Source organism: Barbus barbus (genome assembly GCF_936440315.1).
Source record: "Barbus barbus genome assembly, chromosome: 37".
NCBI classification, from domain to species: domain Eukaryota; kingdom Metazoa; phylum Chordata; class Actinopteri; order Cypriniformes; family Cyprinidae; genus Barbus; species Barbus barbus.
In genome coordinates, this window is record NC_136715.1 from 13399774 (window position 1) to 13416370 (window position 16597).

General features: G+C 37.2%; 1 protein-coding gene across 3 annotated transcripts in view; it reads right to left on the reverse strand.

Moving 5' to 3' along the window:
* The window catches only part of LOC306857053 (neurofascin-like), a 71637-nt gene that overhangs the window by 24758 nt on the left and 30282 nt on the right, over positions 1 to 16597 (reverse strand). For 2 of the 3 annotated variants that reach the window (XM_079396713.1, XM_079396712.1), the window contains exons 8-25: positions 13311 to 13481; positions 8319 to 8430; positions 7516 to 7700; positions 7291 to 7422; positions 6799 to 6942; positions 6603 to 6714; positions 6332 to 6498; positions 6055 to 6202; positions 5538 to 5668; positions 5172 to 5213; positions 4932 to 5033; positions 4299 to 4496; positions 4139 to 4209; positions 3831 to 4053; positions 3629 to 3744; positions 3334 to 3544; positions 3099 to 3218; positions 2201 to 2374 (exon numbers count right to left, since the gene is read on the reverse strand). In XM_079396713.1, the coding sequence (XP_079252839.1) occupies positions 2201 to 2374; positions 3099 to 3218; positions 3334 to 3544; positions 3629 to 3744; positions 3831 to 4053; positions 4139 to 4209; positions 4299 to 4496; positions 4932 to 5033; positions 5172 to 5213; positions 5538 to 5668; positions 6055 to 6202; positions 6332 to 6498; positions 6603 to 6714; positions 6799 to 6942; positions 7291 to 7422; positions 7516 to 7700; positions 8319 to 8430; positions 13311 to 13481 (2559 nt within the window). The remainder of the gene's footprint in view (positions 1 to 2200; positions 2375 to 3098; positions 3219 to 3333; positions 3545 to 3628; positions 3745 to 3830; positions 4054 to 4138; positions 4210 to 4298; positions 4497 to 4931; positions 5034 to 5171; positions 5214 to 5537; positions 5669 to 6054; positions 6203 to 6331; positions 6499 to 6602; positions 6715 to 6798; positions 6943 to 7290; positions 7423 to 7515; positions 7701 to 8318; positions 8431 to 13310; positions 13482 to 16597) is intronic. The other variant, XM_079396714.1, reaches the window with a different exon arrangement.

Here is a 16597-nt window from a genome sequence, read left to right on the forward strand (position 1 = left end):
CTAACTTACTATTATGCCATTTTTTGTCATGGATGGATTCACAGCCAAACATCCTCACTCCATTAGTGCTGTTCCATAAGCAGCTCATCCATACATTAGCATGAAAAACTGAATTTCCCCTCAACACATGCTGTTTTTCTTGTAAGATTTGCACAGCATAATTTTCATGATTGAAAACAAAACACTTCTGTCACTTTTGTAAAGCTTAGTCTTGCATGTTAACAGCATTAATTAACTTTGAAAATACTGAACAAAATTTAACATTTTGGGGCTATAAATCATAATTTTGCATCATTTGCATCTACTTTGAAAGAGGTGATGGAAAAGTAGCAATTTACACAAATAACACAGACTCTCTGACTATTTGCAACTTCTAAATCTAAAACAGGTAATGTACAATTCATTAATCAATGGGCTAATGATATAACTGATATCCTCCAATACAAAATTATATTTATTTAGTATTCTTGACAATTTGCCCTTTATTTCCACCGGAGAAAAAGAAGATTGCAATTTCAGTGCTATCAACACAGCACATGGTCAATGGATGCAATTTTCATCCAAAGCATTTAACTAGTCTACAGTTTAACCATTTTTGAGAGATTGGTATCAACAACATAAATTGGCTTGCCATTCCTCTTCACAAATGTCCATACAGTATTTTATTTTTTCTTCTGTCATCTGAACATTCCATAACTTCCCTTCCCTTAACACAAACAACTGTCAAGCATTACCACTAGAGGTCTCTGTTTTCTGAACTAACAACAAATGGTTCAGTCAGGCTCCTGGCTAGATTTGAAACTAAAATGATGATTGGAGCATGCTAGGATATGCCAAGCAAGGCATGTGGTAGGAAGGGATGTCAGGGCTAAAGTAGCAAGGTGCCATCAGGGATTAGGTGTCAATCAATAAATCACAAATTACATCAGAGCCACACATGACTATCTTATTTGTGTGGCGCTTCAGGCACAATAGCATCTTACCAGCATCTTAAAGAAGTAAAACTCTAATCATCTACACTGAGAGCAGATTCAGTGACTTCACAAAAGTGCAAGAGCCCATCCCTGAAAGCACACAGTGACATGGATGACGGCAGGCCGACAAAGAGATGGATAGGGACAGGCATTTATTGACAGTGCAGCTGTGCAGTGTTTTCATCATGGAAAACAGAGTTAAAGGTGAAGTGTGCGATTCCTAAAGGGAACCAAACTAATTTAAAATTCAAATTTAAACAACTTTCACATACTCCCCTCAGTATTTTGCCCAGTAAAAATTACTTTTAAAAATAATAAATTGACTTGAGAAGGAAATGTATGCAAGACAACTTTTGACCAAAATTTGGGCATTATTTACGTAATTATTTCAGATACAAAATAATTATTTAAAAAAAATATTGAAATCAATTATAATAAATATAAAATAAATAAATAGTTTTCAATTAAATATAACTCAAACTTCTGATAAACTTTTGGTCAACCACACACACACACACACACAAACAGTTTAAATGAGTGCAGTATGTGTTTTTGTGTGTGCGTGTTTGGCTACAGTGTTCGAAATTGTAAACAAAAATATTATTTGAGGTCATTATACAAGAGGCATCAGTTTCAGTCAGTGTACTTCAAAATTTTATGTTTAATTTAAAATGTTTCTTGCTGATTCTGTGCAATTTATTTGTGAAATTTACTTTAGAACTTTCTAAGTCAAAATTGTTTCTGCACCTTTTTTTTTTCCAGTGTAGGAATCTCGAGTGACATTGACTTTAAGTACTCAGCTGCACTGTTACTATTTAAAAAGCAGATAGACAGAATTTGAGAGAAAGACAGACAGAGGTTGAAGCAGAGACAGAGCAGGGCAAGAGTTAGACAGGCAGGCAGTCCATTCCCCCATTACCTACAACTGTAGAGTCAGTATCTGGGGTGCCTTCAGTCAACACCACAGGAAAGACAGGAGGAGAAGAGGGGAGACAGGTGACAGCAAGTCAAAGAAGACAAAGAAGAAATCAAGCAGTTATGAGAGAAACAGACTGAGTTAAAGACACCACAAAGCATCGAGAAACAACAGTGTGAAGGAGACAGAAAAGTATTATTAGAAAGAAAGAGAACGACAAGGTGGAGCACAGACAGGAACATCCGATGATTCTGCTCTCAGATTCACTAACAGACAACAGAACACAGAGTGAGACGACTCGCTTGCTGACCTTCATTAGTGAAATGTGGTGACTCCATGGCGTACACTTCTCCCGCTCCGACCTGTGTGCGAGCTGCAAGGTAGAACTTGAACCGTGTGAAGCGGTTAGGCAGATTCATGATGTACTCTGTCATGTTGGATGGAAAACTCTGGACCTTCCTCTCTCCCGCCTGTGTCCCGTTCACTGGAATCGCACAAGCAGAACGAATGAATAAGTGTGCTAGATTTTTACACTTCATGAAGAACATATGGCATTTCAGCAGTACTTGCACTGTGCAAACTTCAAGTCATGTTAGAAAGATTGCATTTGTGAGTTGATTGCACATGAACGCCACCACAAAGTCATAATTATGAGTGGGAAACTTGATTTTTGTTGTTTTCAAGTGCATCTGGCAGTCCGGAATATGCTATTATAAAGTGTCAAGCATTTAAAATGGAATCATAACACTTCCTATCGATATTTATACATTGCATTTTTACAGTATATAAGATAAAACATTAAAGTTGAGTGATTAACTTTGCAGCATTCACTACAGACTTGCTTTCCTCTCTACGACCGCGACAGTATATAGAGATACAGACATCCATACATAACATAATATAATCTATATTATAGATCTGTGTTTCTGCCGTGTTTCAAATGAGCATAAACAGCATGTGCATGATCTAGAATTATGAGTTTTCCCACTCGTAAATACAACTTTTCTCAGTCATTCATGTGCTTGGAACTCGTAATTACGATATTTGTGGAAAAGTCATGGCCGTTTCAGTCCGAAAATTTGGATGCAGGATCTGTATTGATGGTAAATGTGTCAAAATTTATGAAATTATTATTTTTTTCATTTATTAAAGTTCTATATGTTTACAGACTCATTTTGGAGGTTTCTCTTTGTGTACGGTGAGCTCACCTGTGTGGTATTGAAGTGTATATCCTATAAGGACACCGTTCGGCTCTAGGGGCTTGTCCCACTTCAGGTGAACCACGTCTGTGTGCCTCTGAATCTTAAAGTACTTTGGAGCCCCTGGCTCTATGAAAGGATTGTGAAAGCTGTTCATATTCTGATTTTGGATACAAACGTCACATATTTGACGTCTCATTGTAGCTAATGCTACACCACTTAAGCACAGTATGGTGAATCCTACCTCCCTCCTTGGTGTAGAACTCCACAGTGTTGCTTTGTGGTCCCTCATATTCTCTATTAGCCACCACCATGTACATCTTGTATTTGCTATATGGAGAAAGCTCTGTCAGGATGCCAGAGGGCTGTTCTGCCGTGGTGAAGAAGCCTTTATACAACTTTGTTTTGTTCACTTTCAGGCCCTTAATGAGGCTGGCTTCCCGCCAGTAGTACAACTGAGAATATGATATGAATACTGAATTAGCAATGGTAGCAGATAAGTAAAAAATTTTGTGTCAGGCAGATGTTTGGTCACTCACCTTGTACTCTTTAAACTCTCCGTTCACAGTGCTGGGGTCCACAGGCACCCAATGAACATTTACTTTGGTGCTGTTGATCTTCGACACCCTGAGTTCTGTTGGTGCAGCGGATGGTTCTGATGGGGGGAAAAAACAGTATAAGTACAAAAGAAACCAGAAAAGACTATAAAAGTGTCATTAAATATGCAATGTTAGTACTCACTGTCTTCCCCAGAGTAACCAGTGACTATGTTTGACTCAGGGCTGTGTCCAAAGTCATTAATGGCCTGTATTTTGATCTCATACGGGACATAGGTATCTGTATTATGAATAATGTGCTTCGTTCTGGTTGTGGTTATGTTGTTCCACTCTTCCTCAGTGTCCTTCCTTCTCCACGAGACCATGTATCGCATGTTTGGCCCATTCCTCTCTGTGTTCTTAAGTGCCTGTGAAATGTACAGATAGATTAGCTCACTGTCACACTCGTCTGTTTTTTTTTTTAGGTATTTCACTAAACATGGTTCATTTTACCTGCCATGTTATCTCCATGTTGTTCTTCTTGCTTCCCCAGCCTTTAAGGTCACTCGGCACAACATCAGGAGCTGAAACAAATCATTATATGTTACTAAATGACTGTTTAAGAACACACACATTTCTGTCAGGGCTTATATATATATTGCTGATCTCTTACAGGCTCCGCTGGTCTGATAGCGTGCAGAGGGAAGGCTGGGTTGACTCTGGCCCACAGCATTGATTGCAATCACTCTGAACTGGTAGTTGACAAAGGGTGACAGTTGCAGGTTAACTGAGTTTAGGTTACCATCAAATATAGACAGGTTCTGCCACTTCCCCGGCTCCCATCTGTCCTCTTCAAACTGGATAAGGAACTCTGTAGTAATGCAAGAAGACACAGTGGGAAAAAAGTATCTTGAAAATAAAGAGTTTAAATGCATTACTTCCTGCTGTTGGTCAATAAGCCTACACAGAGAAGGAAACTCAAAGGTGCATGAAATTGAAGATAAAATGATCTTCAGGTAAAATCGCTGGGAGTCACTCTCAAAAAGAATCAAATTGCTCAATTCATTTGATTCTATTCACCAAAAAGACTTACTGACATTTCTTTTAAGGATAACATTATTACACCGGTTGATGTCAGATGTGACAACTGCATGCTTTTTTATAGGTCATATTTACTTGACTGATCAATCTGACTTGTGTCTTTAAAACATAAAAACACACAAGAGCTTCGACAAAGTAGTGAAGACAAAGTTCATTCACTGAACTTTGGCCTTTAAAGACATAAGACTCTATACTCTAAACTTACGTGTAACAGGACTGTTGTTTTCATTCCCAGGCACCCAGGTGAGTCTAACACTACGTGCTGAAGGGTCCGAGAGCTCAAGATCCTGAGGGGGGTCGGGTCGACCTAGAAGAGAACAATATACTAATTAACCATGTTAACTTAGACTATTATTCTCAGAATGTTAGAGAAAGAATTAAAAACAGAGATTGATTGTTAGAGGCTTTAATTGGACATTAGAAATAGCTGTTCTAGATGTGTTACCTGCAGAGGCACTACGATTTGAGGCAGACGAGAGGCCATCCTCTATGAGGTAAAGGTCAGTGGTTAGTGTGGCTATTAGTAGATAAATATAATCAGAAAAAAGCAGTATAGCTAAAAAAAAGGAAGCACAACAGTAGTAATATTCAAGCAAACTATTAAGCTGTGGGAAGTGCTGTTAAGAGCGACAGATCTCTAAGTTATAAATTGCAAAAGGCAATTTATTATCCTCTGGATATGACATGTGACTGTCCCACATGTCCACATCTACTTAAATTCTATTATGAAATGTTACTAGCCATTAGCAACATGAGAAAGGTGCATAAAGGAGGACAACGTATTGAAGGATATATGTGAATGTGTGTGTACCTGTAACTGTAAGGCGAGCTGAGGCAGAGTTCTCATCTATCTCAGTTTTGGCAGTGCATGTGTAGGTTCCTGCATCTTCTGGATTGACATTGTGAATAATCAAGGTCTCATCATCCTTTCTGAACCGACCACTAAAACATACAGGAATTAGACGTCAAGTACAGGACGTACACTACCATTCAAAAAGCTTTTTCGAAAGAAATGTATACTTTTATTTAGCAAGGGTGCATTCATCAAAGAATTGTGAAGAAAAAAAAAAAATAATAATAATCTTACAGTTTCCCCAAAATATTAGGCATCAGATCTGTTTTCATGTTAACGATAAATGTTTCAAAATATTACTGTTTTACTGTAAGACACTTCTTTAAAAAAAAAAGCAGTAGGGCATAAATTTGAACTTATTCAGAAGTTGAACTCAGAAGAAGTAATGCTGAAAGTAAATTTGGTATATAACAGTAAAAAATAGTGCACAATCTAATTATGATTATATTGTGTAGGTATTGTTATATGACATTACATCCAGCTAAAGCTTAGAGGCTTGTCATCTTTTAGCCACGTGACCGTAGCAGGAAGGGAAGGATCATGTTTAACTCGACAATCAAATCGAACCGTGGTTCCTTTGGCCTGAGTGACATGTTCAGGTGCCCGCACTATTCTTGTGGGCTCTGAAATGAAGCACAACACACACAGATTAAATGAATGCATTCATGAACAATAATGTAATGTGTTCTTTTCAAAAGATACAAAGAAAAAAACAAAACGAGAGATTTAGTGATTAATGTTTCTGTTCTCACCTTTAACCTCCAGGCGCACCTGATTCTCCATCTTGCCTAGAATGTTACTGGCAACACAAGTGTAGGTGCCTTGGTCTTCTGGCCGGGCTTGTTTAATCTCCAAAGTACCGTTGTTGTACAACTTGTACTGACCACCATCCAGACCACTACCTAGGCCATTCTTAAACCTGAACACACATGTACAATACTCATGTCAATTTTATAATAATACACAAAAGTTTTTGGTCAGTAACATTAGTTTATCTTTTCAAACAATGGAACGTAAACTCACCAGCGCAGTAAAGGGTACGGTGAGCCAAAGAAAGGGCAGTCAAGGAAGGTCCTGTTGTTTTCAATGACTTTGATCAGCTGGTTCTTTGGACCTAGCATCCGTGGTGCCATGTCTAAGAAGAAAAAAACATTAATATATCACAATCTTATGACCTCTCTGAACTTTTTTTTTTTAAATGATTGACATTGCTTCTTACCCAGGATGTTGACAAACGCATTGGCCAATAGATAACCATGTTCATTGGATGCGTTACATTGGTAAACTGCACTGCTGCCTATCTGGACTGAATGGAACAGGATTGTATCACCAAGAACTTGCCGGTTTGGGTTTGGCAATGAACCTGAAGTAACACAAAGAGCAGAAAAAACAGATGCATAACTCCTTTGTGTTATGATTAAGACTGGTACCCCCCGGTTTCACAGACAAGGTTTAAGATTAGTCCCAGACTAAAATGTAATTCTGAGTTGTTTCAACTGAAATAAACTTGCACTGATTGATCTTTAAACATATCAGTGCCTTTGTTTTGTCTCAAGATGCACACCAGTAATGTTTTTTTCTAAGACATGTTAATAAAAAGTACTTAAATGTCCTAATTGAACTATGGCCTAATCCTGGCTTAGTCTAAACTCTGTCTGTGAAACCGGGCCTTAAAGTCAGAAAAGCAACAGTTCTCGCTTTCAGTACTCACTTTCAATAGGTTCCCCATTCACCAGCCATTGAAAAGTGGGTTTAGGGTTCCCTCTAGCACGACACACCAATCGTGCATTCTCATCAGGGGCAAGCACCAGATTGGTGGGCATATCTAGCCAATAGGGAGCAGCTGTACAGGGCAATAAAGAAATCTTAAAATTAAAAAGAAACAGCATGTATCTCATGAACAAGATCCAGCAAATGTCTTTACTATATGGCTCACCTTTGACCTGGACTTCAACAGAATGGCGAATGCTGCCAATTTTGTTGCTGGCCATGCAGACATAGTCACCAGAGTCCTCCTCAGACACATTAAAGAGGCGTAAAGTTTTACCAAAGTTCTCAATCTTGACTTTTTTGGACGGGAGTTCTGCTCCTTTTTTAATCCAGTTAATATTAGGAGATGGGCTGGAAAAATGAAAAGTGAAAAAGAACATCAAAAAAGAACAGAACAGCACTTAATTGTAATTGAGAAATCTAATAACTAATACTTCAACTTATGTATATTGAGCTTTTGGTAACTGAATATGCTGTATTCCCCAGTGTTGTTATTGTTAAAGACCTCCTGTGGTGAAAATTAGGATTACCATGTGCAAATTCATCAATTAACACCAATCCTGAGCATTTTCTCCTTAAAACTGTGGTGTACTAAAAGGCAAATGTGGTTTGAAACTGCCCAATTTCCTAGCGTCATAAACATTTAACCAATCTGGTCAACGTGCCGGGCATGATCATATTATTATTGTATTATTACTATCAGTTAACTGAGTGAAAGTGGAGCAGGTCTGAGATTGTGCGATTGAGTGGAGGACTAGTTAGCATATTCATGGGTCTGTGTATACTAAATAAGGAAAGGGTGGAAAGTTACATTCAAGCCATTACATGAAAAAACCTAATAAAATGACAAAAGCACACATTTAAAGTGCTAAAATGTATAACTAAGTTAAAATGAAATAATGAAATAAAGGCTAATTCTATACTAATAAGCACTATAGTATTATATAAATTGCACTAAATAACACTTACACTCCAGCTGCTATACACTCCAGAAGTAGCTGTTCACCTCGGAGCACTATCTTGGAGCTGGACAAGCCCTTTGGAGACAGAAAGGTGGGCTGGGTTTCTGGTATATTACGTACTGTGGACAAAAAAAAGAGAGAAAATTGTTAAAATGCACAGAAAGTGACACTGGTTTGAGGAGCTACTTAAAATTGCATGGATTGTTATATTCAACTTGCAAATGCTATATGTGACCCTGCTGGACCACAAAACCAGTCATAAGGGTCGATCTTTCAAAATTGAGATATATGCATCATCTGAAAGCTGAATAAATTAGCTTCCCATTGATGTAGGACAATAGGACAATATTTGCCTGAGATACAACTATTTGAAAATCTGGAATCTGAGGGTGCAAAAAAATCTAAATATTGAGAAAATCGCCTTAAAATTGTCCAAATGAAGTTCTTAGCAATGCACATTACTAATCAAAAATGAAGTTTTCATGTATTTGCAGTAGGAAATTTACAAAATTTCTTCATGGAACATAATCTTTACTTAATATCCTAATGATTTTTGGCATAAAAGAAAAATCGATAATGTTGACCCATACAATGTATTTTTGGCTATTGCTACAAATATACCCCAGAGACTTAAGACCCTTGTGGTCCAGGGTCACACACACGACAAAGTCACATATACATATATATACACACACACACACACACACACACACACACACACACACACACACACTATATATCTATATATATACACAGTGGGGGAAATAAACACATTTCCAGTGCAGCAATTCACATGAAATTTTGACCAGATGTTGGTATTAACTCAAGAAATCTACACAGATAAAGAAATCATAAAATTACAATCCATAAAAAAGTTATATTTAATGAAGTGAAATAGGATAAGAAACAAGTATTGAACACACAAAGAAAAAGCAGTACACCAAGGCAAGACAAAGCAAGACAACAGCTGATTTCACTAATTAGTTTAACCTCCTATTTGTGCAAATTAGAATCAGCCAGGTTATTGCAGGTTAATCAGTTAGAAAAAGCCTTACCCACCTCTGAATGCAAGTATACAAACATCTCATGATGGGTAGAGGCAAAGAGCTGTCCCAAGACCTTCGCAACAAGATTGTTGTGCTGCATAAGAATGGTAGTGGTTACAGACGGATTTCACAACTCCTAAATGTTCCTGTAAGCACCATTGGGTCCATTATACGCAAGTGGAAAGAAAAAAAGTCCACCATCAACCTGCCACACAAAGGAGCTCCTCGAAAGATTTCTGATCAGGGAGTCAAAAGGTTAATCAGAAGAGTAGAGTAATCCAAGCGCCAAGGACCACTCGGAAAGAGCTACAGAGAGACTTGGAAGCAGCAGGTACAGTTGTCACAGAGAAAACTATAGGCAATGCACTCCACCGCCATGGCCTCCATGCACGCTCACCTCGGAAGGCTCCATTTTTTAAGAAAAGGCATGTTAAAGCTCGTTTGATGTTTGCTACAAAACATTTGGACAACCCTGTGAATTACTGGGAGAATGTAGTCTGGTCAGACGAGACAAAAATTTCACTTTTTGGCAATAATACCACACGCCATGTTTGGAGGCGAAATGGCTTTGCGTATGACCCTAAAAATACCATACCAACAGTGAAGTTTGGAGGTGGAAGCATCATGGTATGGGGCTGTTTTTCTTCTCATGGTACTGGCAGAAACCATGTTATTGAAGGGAAGATGAATAGAGCCATGCACCGTGAAATTCTTGAGGTGAATCTGTTACCATCCGCCAGGATGAAACATGGATGGACATTCCAGCAGGACAATGATCCAAAACATACTGCAAAGGAGACTCGGAATTGGTTCCAGAAGAAGAAAATAAAGTTGTTGGAATGGCCCAGTCAATCACCAGACTTAAACCCAATAGAGAATTTATGGAAGGAACTGAAGATAAAGATTCACAGGCCCCGCGGAACATTCAAGATTTGAAGACAGTCTGTTTAGAAGAATGGACCAAAATCCCACCTGCGCACTGTGAACGATTAGTTTGTTCATACAGGAAGCATCTTGAAGCTGTTATTGCAAACAAGTATTTCCACCAAGTATTAAGTATAATCTCAGTTAGTGTGTTCAATACTTTTTTCCTGTGTCATTTCACTTTAATACACATAACGTTTTTATGGATTGTAATATTCAATATTTTTTCTCTGTGTAGATTTCTTGAGTTAATACCAACATCTGGTCAACATTTCATGTGAATTGCTGCACTGGAAATGTGTTTAATAAAAAATTTGTTAAAGTGTTGAATACTTATTTCCCCCACTGTGTGCGTGTATATATGTATGTATGTATGTATGTATGTATATATATATATATATATATATATATATATATATATATATATATATATATATATATATATATATATATATATATATATATATATATATATATATATAGAGAGAGAGAGAGAGAGAGAGAGAGAGAGAGAGAGAGAGAGAGAGAGAGAGAGAGAGAGAGAGAGAATTAGCTGATTTTATCTCCAAAGGAAATACTTCATTTGTAATATCTCTATTTATTTTAACAAACAAACAAACAAACAAAATAAGGGACATTAGCAGTGTTAAGACTTACAAGCACTGGTTACATGTTACATATAACCAGTTTAGAAATATTATTAGAATTTCAAATAACAGTTTCTATTTTTATATATTAAAAATGTTTATCTATTCCATTTATGTCAAAGATTCATTTACTCCAGTCTTCAGTGCCACATGATTCTTCAGAAATAATTCTAAAATACTGATTTGGTGCTCAAGAAACATTTCTTATTATTATCAATGTTAAAACAGTTGTTTGACTAAAATCATGATCAAGATTAATTTTTTTCAGGATTCTTAATGAATACAAAATTCTAAAGAATAGCATTTATTTGAAATATAAATACTTTGTAACACCAAACCCTAACTTAATAAATGTCTATATTCTCACATTTGATGCACCCTAATGAATAAAAGCATTAGTTCTTTAAAAAAATATTGGTGACCTCAAACTTTTTGAATGGTTATTTCTTTAAAATGTATATGCTATGTTTATGTTGTTTATGTAGTATAATTTGAAATCTTTGCATAGATACATAAACACATAAAAAACATAAGAATCATAACAGTAATGAGAGACAGATGGTTAGACAAAAAAAATCCTGGTTATGTGAAGACACAAACAATCTTCTCCCTGAGGAAGACTTGATGAGCATGGCAGTATTAGTCCCTATTGTAATGTATATCTAGCAGTAAGATTAGCTCTCAGCTATTAGCATCTCGAGCAGTGCTCTAGGAGAGGGAGTGACAACAGCCTTTGTTGGAGACATTAAGTGGGAGGACAATGTCTGGGAGATTAGACTATGAAGCTGCCAGGAACACATGTTTCATGCCACTGTCACGTGTGTCTTTGGTGACAGCAGTGCCAGTTCCCTGTCAGTGCTACCCCACAATGCCCCGGTGGAGACTATACGAACGATTTAAGAGACAAGATAACTTTAAAACAAAAGCTTATTACTGTCAGCGAACCCAGATCCTGACAATATTGTCATATTGATATTTGGGTGAATCTCAAGAAGCCATCAAGAACATGCCTGGGTCATATTAAACCCCCAAATCACTCTGTCTATCTCTTTAAATTAATTAATACAATTACATTAAATTAATTTGTTGCTGTTTTCTGGATTCAAATTCATAATTTTTTTTATATACTGTGACCCATACTCGGAATTCGTGCTCTGCATTTAACCCATCCAACGTGCACACACACAGCAGTGAACACACACACACCGTGAACACACACCCGGAGCAGTGGGCAGCCATTTATGCTGCGGCGCCCGGGGAGCAGTTGGGGGTTCGGTGCCTTGCTCAAGGGCACCTCAGTCGTGGTATTGAGGGTGGAGAGAGCGCTGGACATTCACTCCCCGCACCTACAATCCCTGCCGGCCCGAGACTCGAACCCGCAACCTTTGGATTACGAGTCCGACTCTCTAACCATTAGGCCACGACTTCCCCATGAATTTACATAACAAAAATATTAAATAGTTAAGTAATTATAGTTAAATATATGACCCAAACTTGTTTGTGACAAGGCTTGAATTTGACCTATTTTCTTCATGTACTCAGTTCCACCCTCAGTTCCACCCATATCCATGGATACATATGTGAGGATTTGCACATGGTTATCATTGGATTAAAGTTGTTGAAATATTAATGAGCACCTCTTGCCTCTTGCCTAATCTCCTCACTACCATTTCCATTTCTCCATAATGAGCAATGTGATTAGGATAATTAAACCAATTACAATTGAAATTTGAATACTGTTTCTTCAAACCATGATAGAATTTTGCTGACCCAAAACTGCTTAGACTGATGTATTAAAAATCAAGGTAAGTAACCAAAGCATTAAGTGGTAAGTTCTACAGTCTATAAATACTATGTGGAACATCTTTCTTTACAATGTATATTATATAACAGACACACTATCTCTACATTTCCTCTGCTGTATGTGGTTAGAAACAGCAGTGCTAATTCAGTTAGTGGTTTTACAGAAGCGTACAGATAAAAGGCTAGCTGTGTGTGGAACTCACCACCATACAGATCAGTGGAGTTGAGAAATGTGTCATTATACGGTTCCTCTGTGAATAAATGGCAGTTTAATTAACATCCCAAAACAGAAAAAATAAATCAAATACACTCAATTACAACTGGGAAGAACAGAACAATTCTGGATGAAAATGGAAGATGGACAGTCCTTCAAGCCTCTTATTGAAACTGTGATAATAATCAATGAAGAATCTCCAAATTAAAGTGCAAAAAGACAACTATCACAGATAAATGTCCCCAGCAATACTACCTCCTCACCACTAGATGGACCACAATATTCACATATATCTTGGACAGCAGCACAGCAACATATCAGTTACATCAAATTAAAGATTTGATCCTGAAGAAATCACCACTCACTTGTTTGCACTTTAAGGGTGTATGGGTTCTTTTGTTGAATGGTGTGTGTGAACTCGAAGCGAGCGTTGCAGCTGTAGTCAGTGTTGGCATCTTTAGCCAGAACATTGGAGAAGAACAAGTCACCGTTCAAGCCCATTGACACCCTCTTGTCTTGTAATATGGGCATAATGGCTGTGAAGAAAAAAAAAAAAAAGAGAATCCAGACTCATTTGTTCAACTTCATTTGACTTGCAATAGCCAACAGGCAGCAGAAGAAATGATGCTCAAGATGAGTGTGGGAATCACAGAAGCATGATTATCGTCTTCTGGCCTGAAACATCACAGGATCAGTAAATGTGTCACTCAAGGGAAGGAGCGGTGAGGAGGAGTGTGAAATGAAGACGAGATGTTCTGCACAATGAGATCAATGAGATTTAATAAATGACAATCTAGTTATGGATATTACGTCGTGTGCAAAGCAGTAAGAAGTGTATGAAAGGTGAAGCGAGTTGTCTTTGCAATATAGGGATGCGATTAGAAATATTTGAGACTTTTAAATGTATTGTATCAGTTGAAAATGTATATTTAGAGTACCTGTGCATGCTCAGTTCCCATATTTTAATTATATCTCTAATTATCAATATTTGAAAAAGGTACTAATGATTTAATTGCATTGTTAAATGTAAACAAGCAAATCCAAAGAATGAATATCCATTTTTACAATGCTGTAGCATGTTAAGCAATTAAGTTCTTAGTGGTTTATTTTTAATATATTTAGACAAAATAGTATAGAATTTTAATCATTTTAATCATCCTTTATAGGTTATTGGTTATAATATATGCCAAATAATTATCAACTAATTTATACTGGTTCATTATTACAAAAACTTATTAAAAGTGAATTGGTTTAAAATAACTTATTATTTGGATTATTAAAATATTTATCTTAACCAAGTTTAATATGCAAACTACACTATATAGTATAAATAAGTAATGTAGTGCATAAGTTCATAATGTAAACGTTGTGGTTGTGGTTTAACTCTTTCCAACTCCCCAAGAGTTAAACAGTTGAGTTTTACCATTTTCGAATCCATTCAGCCGATCTCCGGGTTTGGCGGTAGCACCATAGACATAGATAGATGCCCTATTCAACCGCTCCAGGCACGTAGATGCGACCGCCATCTTGGAACGGTATTTTTGACGTCATTCACCATACTGTAGGTTCACACAGAGCCGTTGAGCCGTTCTGTGCATGACTGTGGCATCTTTCGAATATTCAGTGATTACTATGGTGAATGACGTCAAATATACTGCAACAATATATGGCGGCCGGCTTACGTATAGCGGCCCATAGAAACAGTCGCTAATGAGGCATCTAGTATATCTATGGGTAGCACTTTTAGCTTAGCTTAGCATAGATCATTGAATCTGATTAGACCGTTAGCAACTCGCTCAAACATGACCAAAGAGTTTTGATATTTTTCCTATTTAAAACTTGACTCTTCTGTAGTTACATCGTGTAATAAGACCAGTGTTGGGAGTAACGTGTTACAAAAGTAATGCATTACAGTAACGTATTACGTTTTGCTGTAACGCAGTAGTGTAAGGCATTACTAATCAATTTTCAGTAATATTTAACTCGGTACATGAACAGTAACGCTTGCGTTATAACACACTTTGAGCCCCCTTTTTTTTTTTTTAAGTCAGGCTCCGACTTTTTCATGTCCCTAGGGCCGGGCTTCATGTCATAGTTCAGACGCGGGCCGGTCCTCGGGCCTGTTTTTGGCTTCTCCTAATCTTTATATTTTAGACATCCGTCAATTATTGATGAAAAAAATGGCCAAGCTGGTGGAAATAACATGAGTCCGTCCCTTTACAGTTACAAATGATGTATTACTCTTACTTTTATGAGCAAAAATTATGGCGTAAGTTGTTTCCATTTAAAAAAAATTGCAATTGATTGCGCTGGTGCCTCCATGTCCTGAGCTTTAGCTTCCACTCCCCGCACAAACTACTGATGCAGCGCACATTTATCTAGGTTTAACGTTTAAACATTGTTATATGCTTGAACTGTTTTAGTATATCTATACATTTTATTTTAGGCAAGTCATGATGATTTGAGAAGGCTAAATTGATCAAGCATAAGCTGTGATCAGCCTGCCGGTCTGTCGCTGGCCGCTTGGTCGCTACTTTAAGAAAGAAAAAACTTGTTTAATGAACAAAAAATGCTCCAAACGTTTTTTTCTAAATGAACTTAATAAAAAGCCGGAACGAAATATAAACACTTTGCCATTAGGGCAGGGCTCAAGTACATTTTGTCATTTTAGAATGTTAAGTTCTACTTCTGTAGATACTTTGGTGAAAGTAACTCAAAAGTAATACAGGAGTTATGTAACGCATTACAATTCTGAGACAGTAATATTGTAAGGTAAGGAATTACTTTTAAATAACAGTAACAAGTAATCTGTAATGTATTACAGTTTGAAAGTAACTTGCACAACACTGAACAAGACTGATGGAAAATGAAAAGTTGTGATTTTCTTGGCTGATATGGCTAGGAACTATACTCATTCCGGCGTAATAATCAACGAACTTTGCTGCCTTACCATGGGTGCAGCAGGCGCAATGATATTACGCAGCGCCTGAAAATAGTCCCCAGCTAGGTAACTAGTTATGATATAGCTGGGGACTACTTTCAGGCGCTGCGTAATATCACTGCGCCTGCTGCACCCATGGTACCCATGAGCCTATTTTAAAAAAAAGTGGAGTGTTCCTATAATATGGCTTATTATGTTAATATAACTACAGTATAAATATTTCAAACATGCAACCGTTAAACCTCTCTTAAAACGACAAAATTTGGATGTGAATGTGTTATCCAATTTTAGGCCCATTTCCAATTTACCTTTTATTTAAAATTTTTTAGAGAAAGTTGTTTTTAATTAACTGTTAAGCTATTTAGATTCAAATAGTGTGTTTGAAACTTTTCAGTCAGGTTTTAGGAAACATCACAGTACTAAGTCTGCCCTGTTAAGAGTGTTAAATTATATCTTGCTATCAATTGATACTGGTAACTCTGTAGTACTTTTGCTTTTAGACTTAAGTGCAGCATTTGACACTGTAGACCACAGTATTCTTATTTCCCGTCTTGAACACTGTGTGGGTATTGGTGGCTCTGTCCTAAAATGGTTCAAATCCTATTTGAATAATATAACTTTCTCAGTTTGTGTGGATGGGTGCTCATCATCTAAATCAGTGTTGACTTGTGGAGTTCCTCATGGTTCTATCCTTGGTGACCGGGCTTTTGC